This window comes from Pteropus medius, unplaced genomic scaffold, assembly GCF_902729225.1.
Source record: "Pteropus medius unplaced genomic scaffold, Ma_sr-lr_union100, whole genome shotgun sequence".
NCBI classification, from domain to species: Eukaryota; Metazoa; Chordata; class Mammalia; order Chiroptera; family Pteropodidae; genus Pteropus; species Pteropus medius.
In genome coordinates, this window is record NW_024346692.1 from 3234891 (window position 1) to 3259483 (window position 24593).

General features: G+C 35.5%; 1 protein-coding gene across 3 annotated transcripts in view; it reads left to right on the plus strand.

The window, feature by feature from the left end:
- Positions 1-24593, plus strand: part of DERA (deoxyribose-phosphate aldolase) — a 134223-nt gene that overhangs the window by 38586 nt on the left and 71044 nt on the right. For all 3 annotated transcript variants that reach the window (XM_039876444.1, XM_039876443.1, XM_039876445.1), the window contains exon 6: positions 5992-6120. In XM_039876444.1, the coding sequence (XP_039732378.1) occupies positions 5992-6120 (129 nt within the window). The remainder of the gene's footprint in view (positions 1-5991; positions 6121-24593) is intronic.

Here is a 24593-nt window from a genome sequence, read left to right on the forward strand (position 1 = left end):
GGCAGGGGAGAATAAGACCTAAGACTAAAGGATTCCTACAGCCCTTTAGAACTGTAATGGCCTGTGATTTTATATTTGGTGTTTTCTTTGTCCGTGAGTATTATTTCCATAAGTGCTTGTAATATGGTATTTTTTTAATGATGATATTGAAGTTGACATCCAAGTTGCATTCCTTAAATAGTTCTTTGAAGAAAGCATTCACTAGAGGGATTCATCATCTCATAATTTTTACCGAACAGGTTTTGAAAATTAAATATATTCTATGCTCTGTAAATAGGCAGAGGTGTTCATTTTTTCACTTTTTTATGACCTCTCTCTGCTGCATATATTTACTTAACATATTACCAGCGAATGGAAGTGCTATCAGATTCTGCCTCATTTAGGAATCTTCCAGTTTCTTGAGCTCAGGACTTTACTAATATTTGGAAACTCATTTCACACAGAAGCACTAGCAGACATGACTCCAAAGGTGATGTCATCTGTGACATTTTTCCAGAATACTATATTCAGTGTCCCAGTTGGAACTATTGTTTGTCTCCTGTATCTAGAGCCTCATGTGTCTTTCACTCCCTTCAGTTCTTCAGCCCCCAGTTTCTCTCCTAGACTCGGTTTGTGGAGTACATACCTTTTACCCATCAAGAATTTTAGAGTGAGAGAATGAAATATTCGGGCCAATACCAGAGTCTATTATTGTGCCTTATGCAAGTGGATCCTGAAAATCTTGAATCAGGGCAACAATTCATTTTTATTATTTGATTATTTTTATACCATAAGGATGGCAGAAAGAACATTCTTTAGGAGAAATTGGTATTTTTCTTTGGTTTGTAGAGCTGTTAATCATAGGTTATGAGAAAAGTAATCTCTAATTCTATAGATACTTTTTGGAGAGGAATCACATAATCCATAATCTATGCTTTCTCAGTTTTAGGGGTTGTTTATAATGGAAAAATTCTGGAGATACTTACAGCAGCTGTATGCTTTTATGGTTTTTGTTTTTACGCTCCAATTCTTCAAAACTTCAAATAATATTGACAAAAATGTGTGTTTTATTTCTTGTAGGTTATTTTAGTACCTGGTGTTTTAGCTCATCTTGGTTCTAGTCATACAAGAATAATTAGTTGCCTTGGTGGATGAAAACTGTTCTTGAACATTTTGTGACTTTTTTAGTTTAAAAGGTTGCTGTACACTTTTATATTAAGTGTTTTACTGTACATATAATTATCTTAAGGGTTATTTTCAGGCCTTTCTTGCGCAGTGTTGAACATCTTTCAGGTACTCAAAAAATAATTGCTTAGATATGTTCGTTAACAATTATTTTTTAAGTGCCTTTGAATAGCATAAAATATAAAAGGAAATCTACTTTACGACTTTTAGATAGGAAATATAGTCTTTAAACACTTAGATTCTTACTTAAATCATAATTCCTATACATGAAAGCTTTTCTAACATAGTTTTCTATGTCTTTGGCTGTGCTTTTTCAGAAAACTTAACAGATTGCCAGTATCATCACAATTAAGAATATATTTTCCTTTAAAATGGAGAGAAACAAGATGATTTTAAATAGAGAAAAGTAAAATACTGTAGATGCAGCCTCCCTGCTGACATGGGGAGGCAGAAGGTAGAGCCAGTTTCAACTTGTTTTGGATGCTGTTTAAAACAGATGCAGTGTGGCCCCCTCCACTCCTTGGATCTACGTTCTCATGCACACAGGCCTTTCCAGGTGTGGCTAAGTTCTCTGATTCCTGTCAGTGAACGAACGTTCCACCAACACAGCCTCACTTGTTTTTCAGCTAGGAATGACGAGCAGAAGGTCAGGTTATGACCTCCATTTCTCCTCATCAATGTGGCAGTAGTAGGAGGGATAAGTGGGGACAGACAGGAGACAACCCCTCTGCTGGTTGAGACACAATATTGATTAAGCATCTACAATGTAATATATCCTGGGTTTCTAGTACACCCACTTCCGCTACTCCTGAAAACCTCATTATAAGTCAAAGCATTTATTATCAGGTTTTTAATGTGACATCACTATGCCAGCCACTTCTCTGGTATATGTGTTTTGTTAAATTTTGCATTATTCTGACTAATTTGCAGTCGTGGTGTTTGAATTCCATTTTCATTTGTCAGTCATCTTTTATAATAGCCTTCTAAATTATTATTTTTCTGGTACGTGCAAGAATTGTTTTTTCCCTCTTTTTTTTAATGGGGGTTTTCAATTTCTGTAATGTCTGAAATTTTAACAATTTATATGTATTATATGTGAGTATATGAACAGAAAAATTAATAGGTACTCCAGGGAATAAGGTCCTAGAGTACCTATTTGAAACATCCTATTTAGTAAATAGGATGTTTACTAAATTAACGTTTATAAGAGCAAAAAATCTGAAACATTAAATATCCAATAATAGAAAAATGGTTGAATAAATTATTTATGACCATGCAATGGAAGATTGTACAGGGATGTTATTGTTTCTAAACCTTCTCAGTGGACAGATCTAGGAAATATGTGAACGTTGACAGACACACAATGCACTCATTAATCACATATACATCTGTATCTGTTCATTTATCTATCTTTATATCTTTATATCTTTATTAGAACTCATGAGTTCACACTGATAACTCCCATTACAAGCCAACATCACATGATTTATTTTCGACCTCTCCCTTTCTATATTTATTCCCCTCTTTTTTGTCAGTGAGAAATCTTGGTCCCATTATCCTCAGTATATTTACTTATTTGATCAATTTCCTTGTGTATAGCAGTCTCTTGACCATGTGGGCTGTCTCCCTGGCCCACTACCATGAACTCAGGTTGGTTCTATTCACCAAGTTCTCCAGACTCCTAGCCCCCACTGGCGAGCTTATCTCTTGATGTGTAGAGAACACTTTGAGAATTTTTGAAGGAAGATACCTTGAAAATTTAGGGAGAGTCATTATTTTGCATGAAGAATATTTTGGAAAGAGGATCTCTTAAACTTATTACTGCACTTGTAATTCTCTCCACATGATTAGTCTAGTAGCAAAGATATAAATCCACACCCTGATGCTGTCCTTTCCTGCTAATGTAGGGGGAAAATACACCCATTAGTTTTTCCATTGTATTGCTTGTTTATATTGAAAGGAAAGTGACAGTTGAGTATGTTAAAGACATTATGATTCGAGATTGATTGGGTTACATTTCAGCCATCAAGTCATTTGATTTACATTTATCTTCTATCTAGTTTCTAAGATATCTGTCATTGTGATGCCACAGTGCCCCAAACTACCTTCTAACAATGTTTCCTGTGGCTTCCATGGCTTGTGTTGGAGTAAGGTGGTCTTTTTTCATCACTCAGTAGGATTCAAAGGCCCAGGTAGAAGCGTTCGCTTGATGGAGCCCAGGCCACATTTTAAAAAGGCCAGATTTGGTATGCTTTTTTATTTAATTGTTTTGGTATTCCCTGGGCAAAATAGTAATAGAAAGAAACAACAACTTTCCCAGTATTGAACTTCAAAGATTAAGATATTTGCTCAGAAAAACTTGACCCTCTTATGTGGTGAAATAGGTCAGTAAAATGATTTGAGGAGTTGGTGGTTAAAGAATGAGAAGGCACTGGTTGCATATTTGTTAAGTCTAGTTAAGCTCTAAGTGATCATTTTGGTTCATTCTATTTGGCTCATGGATTAAAGAGCATAACTTCCAGGTGGCTGATAATTGAGTCATAAAATACATCTGGCTTTTCTGGTTGATTTTAACTGTAGGTGAAGAAATTCACTGGGTATTTAAAGGTAATACTCTTTGGGAAAGGATGGTAATTTGTCCATAAATATGATCAGGATCAGCGTTTTAAGAATTTTGTTATACAGGGCAAAGTTCACTTTAACAGATGCCGTAATAAAATATTTTCAAGCCTTTTCTGATGGCTCACTGTAAGCACTAATTCATATAAAATTTTTCAGTGCAGTACAAGGAGTTGGATCAGGTCATGATGCAAGATTTGATTTTTATCACACAACACTTAATGGAAACTCATTTTACTAGAATTCTGAGCTTAATAATGATTATACTTTTGAGTGCTTACAGTAAGCCAGGCAACGTGTAAAGTTCTCTCTCTCTCTCTCTTTCTATATAGAGATACATATATATATATATATATATGTATCTCTATATATCTATATGTAGATATTCTTTTAATTCTTATAATAACCCTATAAAGTAAATGTTATTATTGACACTTAGGATGGTACAAAGAGAAATTATTTGTCCAAGGTCACACAGGTAGTGGTGGAATTGGGTTTTAAAGCCATATTTGTCTGACTCTCAAGCTTGCTTTTGACGGCAACACTGTGGAAGAAAATTCATTAATTAAATTACAAATTAACTCTGGATTACCATTCTTGAATTTTCAGATTAAGAGATTTCCTTGTCACTAGTTCTTAGAGACCAATTTTCTCTTTTTAGATTCAGTAACTCAAGAAATGTCATTCCTTCTAAGATTCATTCTCTGAGTTTAAAGAATATAAATTGTTATTGTCACATAGTCTTTTACTGTTTATACTATTCTTATACATGTTGTCATATTGGATGTAGGGGTGAGATGTTTTCTCACAGTTTAGGTAGGATGGGCAGGGTATGATAGGTGGCGTGGCATCTCAAATCATCTCTAATGCTCAAAACTACTGATTGTTAGGGATTTGTGAAAATAATTGTTTCTTGAAAAACCTATGGGTACCATCTCGGCGGCAACAAACACTGAACTTTACCAAGCATTTCATAATAGAATATTTGACTTTATTTGTATTCAGTTTTCACTTTCAAGCTTCAAATTAACTTCAGGTTTTCTAGGATTAGGAAAACAGGTTTTATTCTTCTTGTTATAACTTTAATGGATTTGACTGAGTTTACTATCTTTTAAGTCTTTTATATGTACATTAGGGAACCTGTGAATTATAGAACTCTCATTTTAGCATTAAAAAATGTTTACCCTTACCCTAACCTTTATTATGAATGTTTCTTTCCTGCTCAGTTTAGTCTGTGTGGTTGTAAAACTTCCTAGGAAACACACATACAGAAAAAAAAAGTTCTGATGTTAGTCGCGATAATGTAGCAATAGCTTAAGTTCAAGAAATGAATATGGCCAACTTGATGCAGGATGAGAGCCAAAATCCACTGGTGTCATGACAAAAGGCTGCAAAATAATTTTTCAAAAATTTAATACTCATTATACTGGTTTTGTTTACTAAAATTCTGTTACTTTGAATATGAAATGTTTTCCCCCTCAATTTTATTTTTTTAACTACAGTTTTATTTAAATTATTTAATCAAGCTGTTTTCAGGGTGCTATATGGAGCCCTAGAAAGCCAGATATGATTCTGGGGTCAGGAGTTAAATGGATTCAAGGCTGCATCTGTGAATCCCTCTACAGCTGGCTTTGTGCACATACTTCCAACACTACCTCAACACTTTTTAGTCATATATATATATAGACACATGCCCTGGCAGATAGTGGGACAAGGCATTATGTCTTTATTGTCATTAGTAGAGCTCTCAGGAAAGGCCTGCTTTATATTCCAACAAGGGAACTTATTATATGTGAATGGAAGAATTAACAAAGACCTGAGGATTTTTTTCTTTAGTTTAGAAAGTGGTACACTCCTGTATGTGTGTTAGATAAATTTCTTTTTTCTTCTAGGTAACCGTCATCTGGAAAAGGTGGAAATTATTTGTAATTTGCATGTCATTATAATGATATTTTAAAAGCTTCATGGCTCTGGACCTCAGGTCAGGGCTTAGAAACTGTTTCCTGGTAGCAAATTAAGCATTCCTTATAACAGGATGTGAACTGCAACAAAATGCTCTAGGCGATATTAAATTGGGGTGCTTTTTTAGAAAGTGACAAATGTTTTATGTTTCGTAAACCTGAGAGAGGTTCTACCAGCTCTAAATGGCTGCCAAGTTATGTTATCACTTGCCTGCTTTGTAACTGCCTCAATTATTTCCTTCTCCAGCCCTGTATGATGAGATTCGTCAGTTTCGCAAGGCCTGTGGGGAGGCTCATCTCAAAACCATCTTAGCAACAGGAGAACTTGGATCTCTAACTAATGTCTATAAAGCCAGTATGATAGCAATGATGGCAGGTAAGCATATTATATTCAAATGATGATATATATTGAATTGGTGTGTTTAGGAGAAACAAGTAAGTGAAAACATTTGGCTGTTAGCTAGAAGTGCTAACCACTTGTTATGGTCACATAGTCTTTTATTTTTATTGTGGGAGGGGTCAGATATTTTGTGACTACATGTACGATGTGAGGTGTTCAGACACTTGGCTTTCTTCCACATTTTTTGATGGCATTTCATTGCTGCACTATCCTTATAAGACAGTAGATGGCTCTCTTGTTAGTGAATTGCCTTCTGTGTTATTCTTTGATTATTCATTCATCAACATATGTTAGACAGAAATTTCTTTAACTCTGACATATTCCTCTCTGTGAATTTAAATGTTTGATTTTTCTCAGAGATGATATATTTATATGGTTAAAGGCAACCGGTGCTTTTGTTTGTGTTAATTCTTTCTTTTTAAGTGTAGTACAGTACCATTGTACTTCCAAATGTAGGTTGACTTATTCTTTATCTAGATGAAAAGGAGCTCTATCCATTCGCATGTCCAAGCTTGAAACCCAGGAGTCATGCTTGAGTCATTCTTTTTCTCACCTTCATATAAATCAGTGAACAATTCTTGAGAGTTCAACCTCTTTATCTAATACGTCTCCTCTCCATTCTGAGTGCTGCTGTTAGGCCATTGTCATTTCCCATGTGGGTCACTTCAACAGTCTCCTAACTAGTTTCCCTGTCTGTACTTTTGTTCCCTTCCAACCTGTTGTCCACAGTGCTGCCAGAATGATCTCTTAAGCATGCTAATTTGATTGTGGTAATGCTTTCTTAAAATACTTCGGTGGCTTTCTACTTCATCTTTAAGGTAAACTAAAATTTTCAGCCTGATCTTTTTTAACTTTTATTTTATATTAGTTTCAGGTATACAGTACACTGGTTAGACATTTATACAGTTTATGAAGCGATCCCCCCAATTACTCTAGTACCCATCTGGCTCTACACATAGCCCTTTACAATCAGCCTGATTTTTAAAATGATCCTTCCCAAGACCCTGCCTATGCCTGTCATCTCCTCATTCTCCCTTCACACTATGCTCCAGCTCTGTGGAATTACTTGCAGTTCTCTTTGGATGGCACCGTCCAACCCTTTGAGTCTTTGTGCTGTGCTCCCTGCCCTGAAATCTCTTTTGCCCAAATAACTCCTTAACATTTTTGGATTCAGCACAGGTGTCACTCTTCTTAAAAATATCCCCCCTCCCCCAAAAAAGAATATTTCCCCAATACTGCTTCCTCTCCCACCACTTGGTTTATTATCTTCTCTGGGTGCCCCCATAGCATTCTGTTAAAACCTCTATTAGATAACTTGTTACATTATACACTTGACTGTGATTGAGTATTGAATTTCTAGGTGCCCTGTTAGTGGATATGTGACTTCTCATGTCTTAAATCTGCTCCTCAATGTAGTCACCCTCTAGGTTTTTATACTTTTGTACTTTTCGAATACTCTGTCAGACTTCTCATTGTTCCCTGGAACTCTACTGAAGATCAGCCTAAGAGACACATTATAATGATAATATTGCTCTGGTCACTGCTGCTATCTCCTGAGGATTTCTGCTCTAGTTGTCTCATTTAGAGCAAAATTTCTGAAAACCTAAGGATAAGAAGGAATTGAACACTTTAAACAGTGGGTCGTCTTCTACAATAATAGAAGACTCTCTGCAACTCTTAGGAACCTAGGAAAAGCCCCTTGGAGTCATAAGTAGACAAAGAGTCTCCCTTTTTCATGCTCCTTACCAGAACAAAGGATTGTTAGCCCATAATGCTGTCATTTAGGTCACAGTGAAAGTGTATTCATTCTGGGACATCAGCCAACTCTATCCTAATCATTACACCTACTGCTCATGATAGAAACAGGATATTAGGTCAGAATGCTTGGACACCTCTGTTCTACCCTCTTCCCCACCCTATCCACAGACAAACATGAGACTGGAAACACACTCTCCTTTGTCTCTTCCTGTCTACTGTATCTGTGTTCATGTTGTTGTTTATCTCCTTCATTTCTTCACTTAATCAGTGTCTATTGAGTACTTACTGTGAGTAATATAACTTGTATTTATGGTATGCTTTACCAAATACTTTAAAATGATATTTCTTCATCTTCATGTTAGCCCTATCGTGGATGAAATTTAAGATTGAGTGACTTGTCTAATGTCACAAAACTTAGGACCACATATATTGGAACCCAAATTTTCTGGCTCCAGCCTTATTTCTTTTTCACTTGTAACAACTGCCTCCCAAGGCACCATTCTCGATCTTATTATGAATTAGATACAGTCTTTATGAAGTATTATATTTGGAAGCATCTAGCACACTTCTTGGCCCACAGCTTATGCATCCTATTCTGTTAAGAAGGTACATAATAAATGTATTTTTAAAATGAATTTTTAAAATTTTTAAAAATTGTAGAGTAAATTCATATTGCTTCCTATATCTATGGTATTTAAATTTTTAAAAAATATTTCTTAAAAAAATCGACTTCATTGAGGTAAATTTACACTTAATAAAGTTCAGGCGTTAAGTGTACAGTGTGATGCATTTTGACAATTTTTATATTCCATCATCCCAGAAATATCATTTGTGCCCCTTTGCTGCGAGTTCCACTTGTCTCACCTTCTACCCCAGTTGCTATCACTGATCTGATTTTGTCACTATAGATTAGCTTTGCCAGTTTTAGAACACCATATAATTAAACATGTGTAAGATTTTGTGCTTATCTCCCGCTACCCAAGTTAATAGCTGTGAGATCTGTCCATGTTGTTCCATAGATGAGTTTGCTTAGTATTCCATTTACAAATATACTGAGTTGCTAAATTTATTGGTATAAAGTTGTTTTTAATATTCTCTTATTAGTCTGATGTCTATAGGATCTGTAGTTGTATCCTTTTTTATTTCAGATTACAGTTGTCGTCGTTACTGGTGGTTATTTTTTGTTGTTTTTTTTTGGTAGGAAATGTCTTGCCCAGTGGTCTGCCAATTTTATTAATCATTTTAATAAACGAGTTTTTGCTTTATCATTTTTTCATTATTTAGTTTAAAATGTTTTTTAATTTTCCTTAGACTTCTCTTATTACTCAGAATCTTATTAGAGTGTTATTTAGAATGAAGTGTTTGATTTCCAAATATTTTCTGCTTTCCTGGATATCTTATTGTTGACTTATAATGTAAAATTCTGTTTTGATCACAGACTATTGTAAGAATATTTTGTCTTTTGTAAATAAAGAGACTAATTTTATAGCTCATTTTATGATATATTTAGGTATATGCTTCAAGTGCACTTGAAAAGAATCGTGTACTTGCAAATATTAGTGGCAGTGTTCTGTAAATGTCAATTAGATCAAGTTGGTTGGTAGCATTTTTCAGAACTGGTTTTGTTTTGTTTTGGTTTACTTGTTCTATTTAATACCACGAGGGGTGTTAAAATCTCCAAATATGATTATGGATTTGTCTACTTGTCCCTTTAGTTGTGGGACAAGTTGGGAGTATAAAAATACATTTTTTTAAATGTATTTCGGAACTCTGTTATTATTTATATACACTTTTAGGATTGTTAATTAGCACATTCATCATTACGACATGTCGCTCTTTATCTCTGATACTAGTCTTTGTCTGAAGATCTAGTTTGTCTCATATTAACCTGGTCACACCAGCTTTTTTGTGCCTACTGTTTGCATGGTATATCTTTTTTCATCCTTTTATTTTCAACCCATCTGTGGTTATATATTTAAAGTTTATCTCCTGCAAGCAGTCTTTTTAAATCCATTATGATAATCTCTACTTTTTAACTGGAATGATCTGTCCATTTACATTTCTCATATTATTAATATGATAGGATTTAAGTCTATCATCTTGAGATTTATTTCTTCTTGAGATCTATTTACTGTTTCATTTTTAATGCCACCTTTAGGATTCATTAAATAGTTTATAGTATTTCATTTTACTTTTTCTATTGGCTTTATGTATATATACAACCACTTTGTATTTTTTTAGTGATTTCTCTAGCAATTACAATATGCGTCTTTATCACTGGCTACCTAGAATTAATATTGTTCCACTTTACACTTTATATGTCACAAATATAAGACCCTTACAATAGTTTCATTTACACCCTCATCAGTCCTTTGAATTATTTTCATGTTCTTCTTCCACCTATGTTATAAACTCCTTACAAGGATGCAATTTTTATTTTAAGTTATTTGTCTTTTAAGGAAATTAAAAGAAAAAACTAGTGAAGCTAGTCTTTTATATTTTTTCACATATATATCATTTCCAACTTTATTCCCTCTTGTAAGTCTGCTGGTGATTTATTCTCTCAGGTTCTATTCATCTGCAAATGTCTTTATTTTATCCCTATGTTTCAAAGATAGTTTACTCTATATAGAATTCTGGGTCGACTGTTTTATTTTTATTTCGGCACTTTAAACATGTCATTTTATTCCTTGGAATTTCACTTATTTATTTTTTATTTTTTTATTTTTTTTGTAAGTAATATCACGTTTTACTCTGGCTGTGGTCAATCAGTATTTTCTCTTTATCATTGTTTTTCCGCTAGTTTGACCATGATGTGCATAAGTATGGTTTTCTTTGTATTTATTCTATTTGTAGTTTGCTGAGCTTCTTGGATCTTGGATCTGTAGGTTAAAGTTTTCTACCCAAATTAGGACATTTTAAAAATTATTTTTTCAGATATATTTTCTGCCTCATTCTATTTCTCTTTTCCTTCGAGGATCCCAGGTACATTAGCATTAGATATTGTTCCACAGTTTATCGAAGTCCTGTTTATTTCTTAATCTTTTTTCCCTCTCTGTTCTTCTGATTGGCTAATTTACATAGATCTTTCTTCAAATTCATTGTCCCTTATTTTCTATCCCAAATGTGCATTTAAGTCCATCCAGTGAAATTGATGCTACTGTATATGTTTAGTTTTAGAATTTCCATTAGATTCTTCACTGTAATTTTTATTTCTCTGCTGAGATTTCCCATTTTCTCCTTCATTGAGATGATGTTTTCCTTTAAGTTTTTAAGCTGATTAAAAGTCCTTATCTGCTAATGTTTATCTGGATTATCTTAGAATATATCTTGAGCTGCCAATTTTCCAGTGTCTGAAAATATTTGCCTTATATATTTTATTTAGTTATATAGTTATTTTTAGCAAAAAGTCAAGTTGGTAATTATTTTCATGTCTGGAATTCTTCATTGCTTTGTTTTCCCATTAATTTAGCCTCAAAATCTCAAAAGGAAAAGAGTTATTATTTATATTCATAATTTATCTTGTCATTTTGATAGCCATGTAGATTATTGCAAAAATAATTCTCTGGAGAAAGAGGAAGGTAGAGATATATAATTATGTTAACTCAGTGTTATTCATCATTGTAAGTAAAAATTTAGTTAACCAGGGTGTTTGCATTTTCAGTCAACTAAATAATTACTAGCCTAATTTTGATTTAATCTTGTTTAGGAATCTTTCAAAATGTTTTAGGGGAAGGAGGATGATCGCTGGAGTAAGAAGACTTGCACTCTTGTTCCATTTTACATATTTTTTGACCTTGAGCAAATAAATCTGATTATCAATTCAATTAATGTATATGAATGCATTATAAACTATCAATTAAATATTTTGTAAGACACTAAAAATTATTACTATACCTTCCTACCCCATTCCAACTCAGTAAGGAAGGAAACATAATTGAATATTTTTGCTTTCCTAGCCTATTAAAATGCCTTATTCAGACCACCTCTGTTCAAAACCATTTGGTATAACTTTAGGAAATATAAGATATTCATTCTGTACTTATCCCAAAGCTTAGTAAATTGGTAGGATTGTTCAGTGAATCTCAGAAATGATCTTGTTTTGTCAACTTCTGACTCTGTCTTGAAAAAGAAAGGTGTAAAAAAAAATCTGATTAGTTGAGACTCACGATTAGATGTGGTCTAGTTAGTTTTTTTTATGGTATGCTTCTCAGCTTTGTTTATCTGTCATCTCTCCTAATTCTTTTATTCTGGGAACTATAGCAGCCACCTCAGCTCTTTAGATGTATATCCAAATATAATGTCATTTAAGTAAAGATCACTTATTCAGCAGCCACAATGATCCAAGACCAAGCCAGAAACCAGAAAAAGAAAAGAAAAGATTTTGAATAAATGAAACACATGTGATATAATCTATAATACAATAATAACAGTTAACATTTCTTGAGCACTTACCATATGCCAGGGCTTTATATATATTTATATTTAATCTCTGCAACAACTCTTAATAGGTATGTACTCTTCTATGGTAAAATAAGAACATCAGTTCAGAGGATATTTTTGCTTTTATTCTGTATGGTCATTATTGATATTTGGAAATATTCCGGATACTTCTGTCTTCGTTATATTATTTCTTTCATCTGTTATAATGTTCTACCCTCCCCTTAGCTGTTTTTAAAGATTTAAATAAAATTTCCATACTCTGGCAAATCTTTCAGTGATCCTCTAAAGTCAGAGTTAGTTAATTATTTATAATGTTGTGCTCCTAAGACAATTGTTAATACCAGTAGCATTTATCTGTATCATAGTATCATCATCAATCATTCTACCTTTTAGATTTCTTGCAAAACTATGAACCTCTCTGAGGTCAAGGACTAAATCTTACTTATCTGTATTCCCTGTAATTACTACTATGCCTAGAATCTCGGAGAGCCTGAGAAAATATTTTGAAATACGCAAATGAATGAATGGATGGATGGATGAATGAGTGAATGAAAAAGAAAGATAGACATAGGGAAAAGTGAAAACAGGCAAAGTGAAATTTGAAGATTTAGATTCATTTTTCTAGATGTGTCATAAATTTGCAGAGTTGGGACATGTTATTTGAGAGCAAACTTTTCTTTTCATGGGGCAAAAAGATAGATAATTTATTCCTTTGACAAGGAGATTATATATCCATGGCATTGTTTAGGTGATGCAAGCAGTGGTACAACATATTAAAGGGTTATGAGGATTCTGAAGTAGTTATGGAGGCAAGAAAGGATGAAGGAAAACTTTTTGTCTTGGCTTTTTGGTCTAAGAAAATGGATCTTCCATTTACATTAGTGGAAGGGTGAGAGAAATACAAATAAAGGAGGAGATGAAGTAGGAGTAAACTATTTGAGGGGAATATAATCAGGGAAGAGAAAGGAGAGCCATATTTTTTTCATCAAACTATGCAAGAGCAAGGTGATAGGAAGTAAGATAGAAAGGGAAACATGCTTAGAGGAAAGAGAAGACTAAAAGCAGGTCAGTGTGCGGCTGAGAGATTTAGGCCCAGTAAATGCACACATTAAGAATAGTGCCAGAATGTGGAACGGTGGCTTTATCTTTCAGGAACGGTGGGCTGTTCGCACACACGCAACAGTTAACAAGTTCCGCTCCGAAGTTATTCCAGACCTTATCTTTGGAAATAATGCAGGCATGATAAATAAGGTTGGAGTAGAAAAACACTAAAGATGCAATCATAATGTCATCAGGTTTGAATTGCTGATGAAGATCTGTGGGAAGAGTACTAACACAAAAATATGGGGCTTGAGAAAAGCGGACCTTGAAGGGATGCAGAATGAGTTTTGAACTTGGCTGGGATTTTATAATGTATAAGAAATTAAAAAAAAAAGGCAAGTAGGTACGAGGGGAGGGGATATTCGAAATTCAGCCCAGTAAGATTAAAGTTATACACAGAAACAATAAGATGAAACAGAGAAATAAAAGAAAGTATAAGGGAAGCCATTAAAAAAATAAAATAAAGGGAGGAAAAATAGTGAGAAACTCACTATGACTGAAGAAAACCAAAATCCTAAAAAGATGCGGTAATTAATAGGTAATTAACTTCTAGATTAAAAAAAAATTTTAAATCTTAAATATGAATCAAATATTAGTGTAAATGACAATGTAAATTTATTTTTCTAAAGTTGTCACAGGTCACACTGAGTCCTTCATCTTAAGCTGCAAATCTTTGTGTACTCAAGGACAATTATTGATCCAGATGGCACATCTAGACCCCTGCAGTGGTCTAAAAAATAAGATTTGCCTTTCATAGGAAAAGCATTTTAATTTATGAAAAGGTATGCTGCAATTGAAAGTTCATCACCGGGGAAGCATAAAAAAATAGATGTGTATTAGGTTAAGAGTTAAAGGATTTACAGTGTAAATTCATTTGCAGTTCCTTAAACTCTCTGAAAATTAAAGCTCTTACAGGGTAAAAACTAATTACCTTGATATCTCATTCAATGAGTAAATTTAAATTCAGACCCCCCAAGCAGAAATTTCAGAAAGTTTACCCTCATTCACCCACATCCTCCCATCCTTTCTTGAGTGCAAAATAAAGAGCTCCACAGAAGAGAGAAGTTATGTTTTCTGGCCTCCCAGCAGTACAGGAACTACTGATGGTGAATTTTGGTATACACAAATCATTTTAAAGAAAAGGTGAAGTCTCTACATTTAAACATCAAGTGTTTTCTTTGCCTTCTCATGACTGGGCTCCTGAGGAAGAAAAAAGAAAATAAAAAGGAAAAGAAAGAGCTTGTATGCTTAGTTTTTTATGTCGTGTATACTAGTCTGTGTAAAATTTTACTGTGTGAAATTTTTAAAAATGTAACCTTCCGTATTCCAAAATCACATAACTGCCTTCTCCAGACCTAGTTCGCCTAGAGAAATTCATGAGCACACAGGCTAACACTTAATAAGAGCCTAGGAAATGTTCGTTGATAGGTTCAGGTAAAGGGGCATCAATAGATATAATTGTAAGCAACATGCATGAAATTCAGTTTTTAAATAAATCCATATTTTCCCATGAAAACAAACCTTAACCAATTTTTTTTCTCAATGAATTTCTTGTATATTGCATTAGACCTATAGATGTTTGCTCATCTCCGAGATTCTGTTATTCATTTGTCTTTAATTCTTAACACATTAACATTTGTTATTTATTCTTTAATGTCTGTGCCAGGTAGTTATTAGCAAACTCGTAAATGCTGTGAAATTAGAATCCTTGAATGGGTATACCCGATGTAGATATTTATTAAATGATAAAAGGAATAAAGGTTAATAAATCATGTGAAGTTAGTAGTTTATGGAATCTTTTTGCAGTTGTCTTAATTGGGAAATAGGGGAAGTACCTTATCATCTTTTAGTAGATGAGAACCTTGAAGCTCAGAAGTTAAGTGACTAGACCAAGGTCACACATTAAGAACGTGGCAGAATTCTGAAGGACTCTTGACTCCAGATTCCATGTTTTAATTATCGTACAATCCTGTTCTCCACCCAGCAGGTGATTTGTATATAACATATTATATATAAGCTGTATTTAACCTTTGGAGGCATGGATGTATTTTTAGTCATTAAATGAGCCATACTTTTCTATTGAGGACAAGAAATATAAGACAATAAGGGCAAACAGCGTTTGGAGAAAAACTATAAGGGATGGTGGACATGAAGTAAACATGAAAGAGAAAAATAAAAGCAACCCCTGGGGCCCACCCATGATAGACCTGCAGTAAAATCTTGTTGAAATGAAGAGGAGGGATGCCAGGAGCACCCTCGCCTCAGGCAGCTTTACCTGCTCTGCGCATGTTCTAAGTGGAGATGCACTTGGAACATTAGCAGGGTTGTGATCTAACAACTGCAGCTTGGGTTCTGTACTAAAGTTCTTGTTTATTTTCAGATTGCCCTACCTGGGATACTGAGAGAACAGCTAGGCAGTGACAGTAAAAGTGGACCTTCCTTTCTCTTGATCATCTTAGGAAGAAGGGGGAGAGATGTCAAAGCTTAGGACTGTCTGGAATGAAGAAGCAGAAAGGATGAGATAAGAGGGTATGAGAGAGTGGAAATGGTATTGGAGTATATGCACAAGGATTCTCTAGCATAGAATGGGGAAAATTGAAACCTTCCTGTGAAGAGTGACTAAAAAGAAAGTATATGCTTTATTTAGGAAGAGAGCAATCATCAGGGTTGTGATTTTGTGTTCAAAAACTTGTATACACACACTACACAAATGAAAAAGGATGATTGTTCTCTATCACCCCAAGTAGGAGGACTGGGACCAACTTTTAGAAGTTATGGAAAGATAGATTTTGGCCTGGTATAAGGCATGGTTTTGTTAAAGTCCAAGTTCAGAAATTGGATGGGCCACGTCGAGAGGTAGTTGTTTAAATCAAATGCTGGATGTTGACCTGATGGAGCTACTGTTAGATTAAGTGATACTCAGTGACCATTAGAGATGCTTTTCTGTTTCTGTTTATGAATGTGTGTACATGCATGTATGTGAAGTGTCAATATAGGTTACAGTCTAGTATAGACAGGGCCCCAAAATGTGGAAATAATGGGAAAAGAGGAGTGTATTGGTTTCCTAGGGCTGCTGTAACAAAGTACCTCAAATTGGGTGACTTAAGACAACAGAAATTTATTCTCATGGTTCCGGAGGGTTAGGAGTCTGAAATCGAGGTGGGCCATACTCCCTCTGAAATTTGTAGGGGAGAATTCTTCCTTACCTTTTCTACCTTCTGGTGTTTGCTGGCAATACTTGGCATTCCTGGTTTACAGATGCGTCACTCCACTCTCTTCCTTGGTCATCACATGGCCATCTTCTCCTTGTGTATTTCTGTGTTGCTTTTCCCCTTTCTTAAGAGTACCAGTTATTTCATGCCCCACCTTACTTAGTAAGACTTTACCTTTACTTAACTAATTACATTTGCAACAGCCCTATGTCCGAATAGGTCACTTTCTGAGGTCCTGGGGGTTGGAACTTTAACATACCTTTTTGGGGGGTACAATTCAACTCATAACAAAGAGGAATAGGGTTCTTGTACTGTGGTTCTATTATTTCCTGTAAAAACCGAAGAAGTTAGAGACAGATACTTTGAATCAAACCAGCAAACTTAAATTCAGGTACAAAAGATAGATTTTTTTTCTCTCCAAGCAGTGTTGGATGGTTTCGTGGGTAGGAGAAATCCAGTAGATATTAAACATTTTTCTTTACAAAAAGCTTTTGGTAACGTTCTCAATGGGAGATTAATGGCTAAAATAAAAAATGAGACATTAGGAGATAAATTTGCTTATGAGCAAGAGACAGAGACTACCAGTGGAAAGAAATACTTTTTAGATTGGAAAGGAGTGACATACAACACAAGCCAGGAATCAGTTTTGGGACCTATGGGTTTTTCACTTTATTTTTATTAGACTTTGTAATAAAAATACAGATCTTCAAACAGTTCAAGACAGAGTGAGTAATACTACAAGCATCAGTAATCAAAAGTTATTCTCTATCATAAACTAAATGACTGATAATAAATACTGACGGAAGACTACACAATGTACCATAATATTATAAAATGGAGCAAGTGATTCTCCTGTGTTCTCTTTTCTTCTGCATGGGTGAATATTTCTTTATTTGCTTTTTAAATAATATTTGCAGGTTTCTGGGTTTATTTTATAAGCCAAATAAATGAAAAAAATATATTTTAAAACTTGGAAAGATGTGTTAACTGAGGGAAAAATTGGTTGAAGTAAGACAAAGGTTACATTGCCGTCACTAGGGTAAAGAAATTAGGGACCCTGTGTGTTAAATTGCTCAGCAAGCTATTCAGTAAAAAGACTTAAGGAGTGAGGGGGCATTATGGAAATCATCAGTTTATTCTGCAGCCCTGACTTTAATGGAAGCATATGCAAAAATGTTATTGTTAGAATGATGAAACTGCACAGCTGAGGGAGTCCAATGTTATAGTATGGAACTTTTTTCTTTTCCTCTTTTAAAGTTTTAACATAATGGCTCTAAAAAAATTCATAAAATTCGGTGATTGTATACATAACTTTTGTCCTTCCAGGAACTCATTAGTATGTGGGAAACTTACTTTTCATTTTGGAATTTTGCCTGCCACTCCTTTAGTCTAAGTCACTAAAAGGTCTTTACAGATTTCTATCTGCTTTTCCTTGATCGTACATTGTCAAATGAGCCAAGAGAAATGGAACAACTAAACATTAAAAGTTAACTCATAAAAGTTGTAAGTGCTTTAGAAACCAAAAAAGATTATAAAGTCTAAAGAAGCCTTATGAACCACAAAACTTTCATTTTACAGGTGAGAAAACCAAGATCCAGAAAGGTCAAATTCATAAGGAATTTGCCCAGGGACAAACAGCTAAAGTCAAAACACAGTCTAGAATGAGGTTCTCAACCCAGGCTCAACATTAGCTTCTTATATAAACAAAAAAGACCATAACTATCAGAGATTCTGATTTAACTCGGTCTTGAATGGAGCCAAAAGAATTAGTCCTTTTTAAAACGTCCCCAGTTGCTTCTGCTGTGTAGGCAAGTATGTGGACCTCTGATCTGGAATCTAAGTTCCCTGATGTTAAGACAAGTGCTTTTTCTTCTTGCGCTGGTAGTTTAAAAATTATTTAGAGGATTTGAAATTCTTGGGGGGAAGAGGGGACCTTTAGTAAAGACAAGCCACAATTAACAAGCCGAGTGTCCTAGTAGTTAGTTACTTACAGTTTGCTTATTTGGAACTCTGAACCTATATTCTCGTAGAAACAAGATTATACATGGGTATTTATTTGGTTGCTAGGCCAGCCCAGAATTTTGTGTACAAAATAACTGAAATTTAACATTGCATTGATCAGTCTGTAGGTCCTAACCAACCCACATAACAGTGTTTTTTGGAATACTTTAAGTAAGATTGAAGTTTCTCCTCCTCCTGTCTTCAACCTAGCAAGTTTAGAATTCGAATGGAGGCTCCCCCAGTTCCAAGCTGTGATGGGGAGTGGAAGGAAATGAAGACCTACGGGGTGGGAAGGACTGCAGTGAAGACCAAAGAGCTGGGGGAAAAGAAGAGGGAAAAGAAGCCAGTCAGGAAGAGGAGTGCTGGCATTATCTGTCATCTTCATGTCTAGGGACATTTCTTTCCCTTGAATAGACTCGCGCAACAAGTACTTAATGAATAGTTAATTAAACACTATTTTGGGCATTGGGGAAGGATAACAACAGAGAAAGGGGAGATAAATGTAAGTGAGACATAGTCTCTTCCTTGTAAACACTGACAATAGCTCCTAGTCTGGTGAGGAAGTGAAAAATTGGGATTATGATTTGCCCTGTTGAGAAATCAGGAGCCACAGGGACAGTTATGCCAAGTACTGCAGGAACAGGGCCAACCCTCTTTGGAGGTTTCATAGAAGGGTTCCCAAAGCAAGTGGCATTTGTGTAAGAGTCAGGTGAGGATGTAGAGGAAGGGAATTTCAGACAGAGAAACGTGAGACGTGAAAGATCCTGTCATGGTGAGAAAGCAGATGAGGTTGGGATGCAGAGTAAATGGGGAAGTGACCGGAGAGGTAGAGGATGACGCTGGTCAGTAGAGCTTGGGGCTTAATTCAGTGCTAAAGAATTTGGGTTTTCTGTTTACGAGTAGGGAATGTTTTAAATCTTTGAAAATTTTTAGCCTGAGAAATGAGCAATTGAGTACAGCAGATCTTCAAGTAATGTCGTTTGATTCAACGTCTTCACTGTAACATCGATGAGAGAGAAAAAAAAAAAAAACTGGTTTCGTCAAACCACCATCTGTGTGGAGTTTGTTCATTCTCCCTATGGGTTTTCTCTGGGGACTCCAGTTTTCTCCCACATCCCAAAGATGTGCACATGTGGTGAATTGGCATTTCTGAATGGTCCCAGTCTGAGTGAGTGTAGGTGTGGGTGTGAGTGCACCCTGCGGTGGAAAGGCGTCCTGTCCAGGGTGGGTTCCCACTTTGTGTCTTGAGCTGTTGGGAGAGGCTCTGGCCACCTGTGACCTTGAACTGGAGTAAGTGGGTTGGAAAATCTTATCTTACATGGTTTTATTCATCTTTCTTAAGTATACATATAGCACACATTTATTTCAATGTTTTTTATTGAAGTATTTTGGGTCTTTATTTAGAAGTTTGCCTTAGGAACCTAACTCTGGTTTCTATCAATTAGCCTATGGTAAAATTGGTTTTTATTATATGCCATTTTGCTTAAATTCGCAGTTTCCAAGAACCTATCAACAATGTTAAGTGAGGACTGACTCCATCAATTTCTTCACTAGGATTGATTGAAGCCTGCTATGTGCCATGCACTGGGGATAAAGATCAATAAGATGCCCTTCTTCTACTCTGTAGTAGTAGAGCAATGATCAGATTTTCATTTTGAAATATAACCTTTGGGCAGTGTGTTTTGGCTGGAGACAGGGAACCCCATTAGGAAGCTGTTGTAACAATCTACCTGACCATGATGAGGACTGAATTGTGGTTGTGAGCATAGTGGAGAGGAGAGGACAACTATGAGAGATGTTAAGGGGGCGGAATAAATAGAATTTGGTGAACAATTGTATGCAGAGCAGGGGAGGGAGACAACAGAACAACCCATAATGATGCCATTTGTCAGGATAGGCAATTCAAGAGAAGCAAGGCTTTTTACCAGGCCAGGAGTCCCAGTCTCAGCTTCCCTTTATAAGACCTCTGCCTGTTGGGTCTGTTGGCTTACTGCAGAATGCACCACAGTCTTACTACTTTTCCTCTCCTTTTTTGTTCTTGTAACAAGGAAAAAATATTCAACACTTTTAAGGAAATCTGATTAAGGCTATGAAGATAAAAGAAAGAGAGGCTACTTTTCTGTTTGAACATTAGCAAGACAAGGCATGTAAGAGAGAACTAATACAGTTATTTTAATGATTCAGGAAGAAAAGGAAATCCATGCTTTTACTTGAATTATTGGGGTGATGCTTTGTTTTGCTAGTGACCCAGGAATCAGTGTTGTAATATGATTTTTGTAAAAAATTTATCATCAACTGACACATCCGAAAGTAAGTTTCCTATGCTACAAAGCTGCTAAATTGGGCAGGGACTACAGAGGAGGCACTAATAGTCAATGAAATTGGAAAGAGTTTAGATCATCTGTGGCACACAAAGCCAGCAAAAGGCTATTTGTAGAATGTTAGCTGCTATCACACTGGTTTGGTATTAACATTCTAGTGAATAATTAAAATATTCCTGTTTATTTTTTAATAAAAAGAAAAAGCTTATAAATTACTTCAGAGTTCATAATGTTACCTATAGTTGCATTCATAAATGTTGAGGTTTCTGACTAGGATTGTGGAGTGGATAACTCAGACAATTAAAAAGCACATTTTCTTCTGTCTTTCACAGCATTCTCATTTTATAGTTTTATTATTATAATGCCTCTTACAGACATAAAATAAAAATCCTTAAAACTACTTTGAGGCATTTTCGTTATAGATGGTATTTTCTAAATTGAGTGGTTATTAAATATACTTTTCTGGTTGAAGTACATTCCTCATTTTCGTCTTCTGTCTGTAACCACACACCCCAGGCATAGCTGATACCCTGTTTCTTCTTACTCTGTTTCTTATCGTTCATACTCCCATGAAGTGATCAAGTGTTCCCTTATAATTGAACATACTTTTTAGTTAAACCAACCCCTTTCCACTAACTGTTTTCTTTGGTTGTTCCTTCAGGGCCAGAATGAAGTTCAGGGTTTTTATTCAAGACAGTTGACTCAGAGGAACGGTGACCACATAGAAATGGGAAAATGATTCATGCTCAGAAACAGAGGGATAGACAGATGCTTGTGAAGCCAGAGTCTCACAGTGTTGTGTGATGTTCTATTTGATGCTCTTAAAGGGGCGCAGTGTTTAATTCTAAACATATATGAGATTATTGGATCCCACCAATTTCCAGAGGCTCTGCCTGAACTTATGTCTGTTAGAAGGTAGTAATGATTTTAGTAGAGTAATAAAAGGGAGAATGCAACTGAGGAAGGATAAAAGGAGAGTAAATGGTATCAGAGGAAGAATTTTCTGAGAAGCGCAAGGTCATGAGTTGAGAGGATATTAAGACTGCATGCTGTGTCTCCTACTCCCCAGAGTCAGAAATGGTTGGCACACTGGGGAAGGAGGCATTTGGCTAGAAATTTGTTGAGTGTTTAGGTGCTTTGGGAGCTGCGAAAAGAAATCCCACTGTTAATTTTTCAGACAAACTGTTCTTTTCCTTAGTATTTCAAATAGGTTCAATCAAATACAATTAGGATAATGGGTACCAGACACTGTTATAAACTCTAAATATTTGCTAGAGAAATTACAGATGTAGAAATAACCGAATAGGACCCAATATATATAACCTTGACTTAAATGTGGCTCTTATACATGACCAAGAACTTGCCAGAACATTGGCAGAGAACTTGAGAAGACACCTGTCCTCAGGCCGCACTATGAGAGTTTCCTCTTTCTCTCCTTGTCTTTCTCCTATCTAGTCACTGCCTATTACTGTTTCCATACCCCCTTCTGAAGTATTGCCTTGTCTTAGGTAGGATAATAGTCTAGTCCATCTCGTCTCCTCCCTTGCAGCTGTTGCTCTGCTAGGCCCAGTGCTAGTTTCTTGGCTGCATGCTCCTTCCTCATCTCACCTCTGTTTCTGTCCTCTACCCAGCCTGAGCTCTGTGGTGAAATACCCTGGAAAGTTGTTTGGATTTGTTCTGAAATATGTGACCAAACCTTGAACTGTTCAAGACTCATCTCTTAACACCTATGCATGCAATGTCTTTTTTTTTTTTTAAATAGATTCTTGTATTGTTTCCTAGGAATGTGATAACAATGCCACAGATTGAGTGGTTTTAAACAATAGCTATTTATTGTTTCACAGTTCTGGAGGCTAGAAGCTTGAGATCAAGGTGCTGGCAGGGTTGGTTCTTCCTGAGAGCAGAGAGGGAGAATCTGTTCCATGCCCCTTCTCTAGCTTCTGATAGTGCACTGGCTTATAGAAACATCACCCTGATTTCTGCCTTCATGTTCACATGACATTCTCCCTGTGTGTGTCTCGGTCTCTTCATATAACATTTTTTGTACAAAGGACACTAATCATATTGGTTTACTAATTACAGCTGCAGTGACCTTATTTCCAAATAAAGTCACATTCTGTAGTGTTGGGGGTTAGGACTTCAACATATGAATTTTGGGGAGGACACAGTTCAGCCTATAACAAATGAGTTCTAAATAAGAAAAGCAAAGCTGGAGTTTAGGGAGGACATTTTTGCTCATTTTGCTCATGAGTCTAAGGGCTGAGAAATGGTGAGATTATATTTCTCTACCATCACTATCGTGAACTGACACCAGCTAAAACAGCCAGTAAATGACAGTGGGGAAGAAGTAGACTCTAGGGGTGATGGAAGCAAAGCAAGTGAGTCTGTGGTTGGTGGGGGCGTGCCAGGAGGCAAGAGTGACTAGGGCGTGGCTTATGAGTGAGCAGTATTTCTAGTGATTTGCGCCTGAGAAGCTCTTAGTTCCCATAACTCCTGACCACCCACTCCTCCCAAAACCTGGTTACCCAGCCCTTCTCGCCTTGTCATCTCAAGATTATCTTTGTCTAAATGCAAACTCCATTGGTAATTTAAAGCTCAGAGTGACTCCATCCCCAGTCTGGACGGTGATAGAGGTGATGGGTGGTAGAGACTGACAGTCAGATGTATCCTGGCCTTCCTCTGTTTCCTAAGAAAACATCGTTATGCAGAATGCTTAGGAGAGGTTAACACATCCTTTTCTGGACTACTGGGACTTACTACCAGGTCAAATACTGTTTATCTGGAGAAGTACCTTTTAATTTCCATCCAGCAATGAATTTACAAACTTTTGGACCACGTTCTATTCCTAGATTGGAGAATCGTGTATTAAACTGTTCAATTTAATAATTAAAAGTAGAAAAGTATAACTGGTTTATCTGTGTAGTCACCTAGCAGTTTAATATATGCAGATTTAATATATGCAGATCTGAATCTAAAACTAAGTATTCAAGATACATAGAGACAAAATAAGAAGCACACAAAATTCCTTCAGACCTTACACAAAGCAAAGGAACCACTGCAGGAAACAAAATAAAACAAAACTGAACTGAAAACGCCTAAGCGCTATCTAATAACCTTATTCTCCCACTGAATCTCTTTTTCTCCCCCTTTGATCTATGAATCTAGACCTCTCATACTTCCTGGAATCTTTAATAAAAGATTACTTTTAAATGTAACAATTTTCAATTTCTGTTAATGTACTAGAAAAAATAATAAAGCTAACGGAGAAAATGAAAAGAAAGAAAGACATAAGAAGAAAGAAAAGAACTGGCCATCTTCCTAAATTTTTATTAGGAATCTCTTTAATGTATTAAATTGTATGTTTCCAAAAATCAAGGTTAGGAACCATTGATTTCTAAATTATAAAGATCATTTGCTTATGTGTGTTTCTTAGTGCAAGGGGTTAGAAATCTTTTGACAATTTAATGTGATTTATGACCTATTATAAGAATTAGAGCGTACGAATAGATAAAGAAGAAACAGCAACTGAGGATCTGGTTTCATGCCCTATAGAATTAAAATTAAATTTAGCTAAAAACAGTTTTAAAGATTTTTTTCTTTATTTTCATGCAGT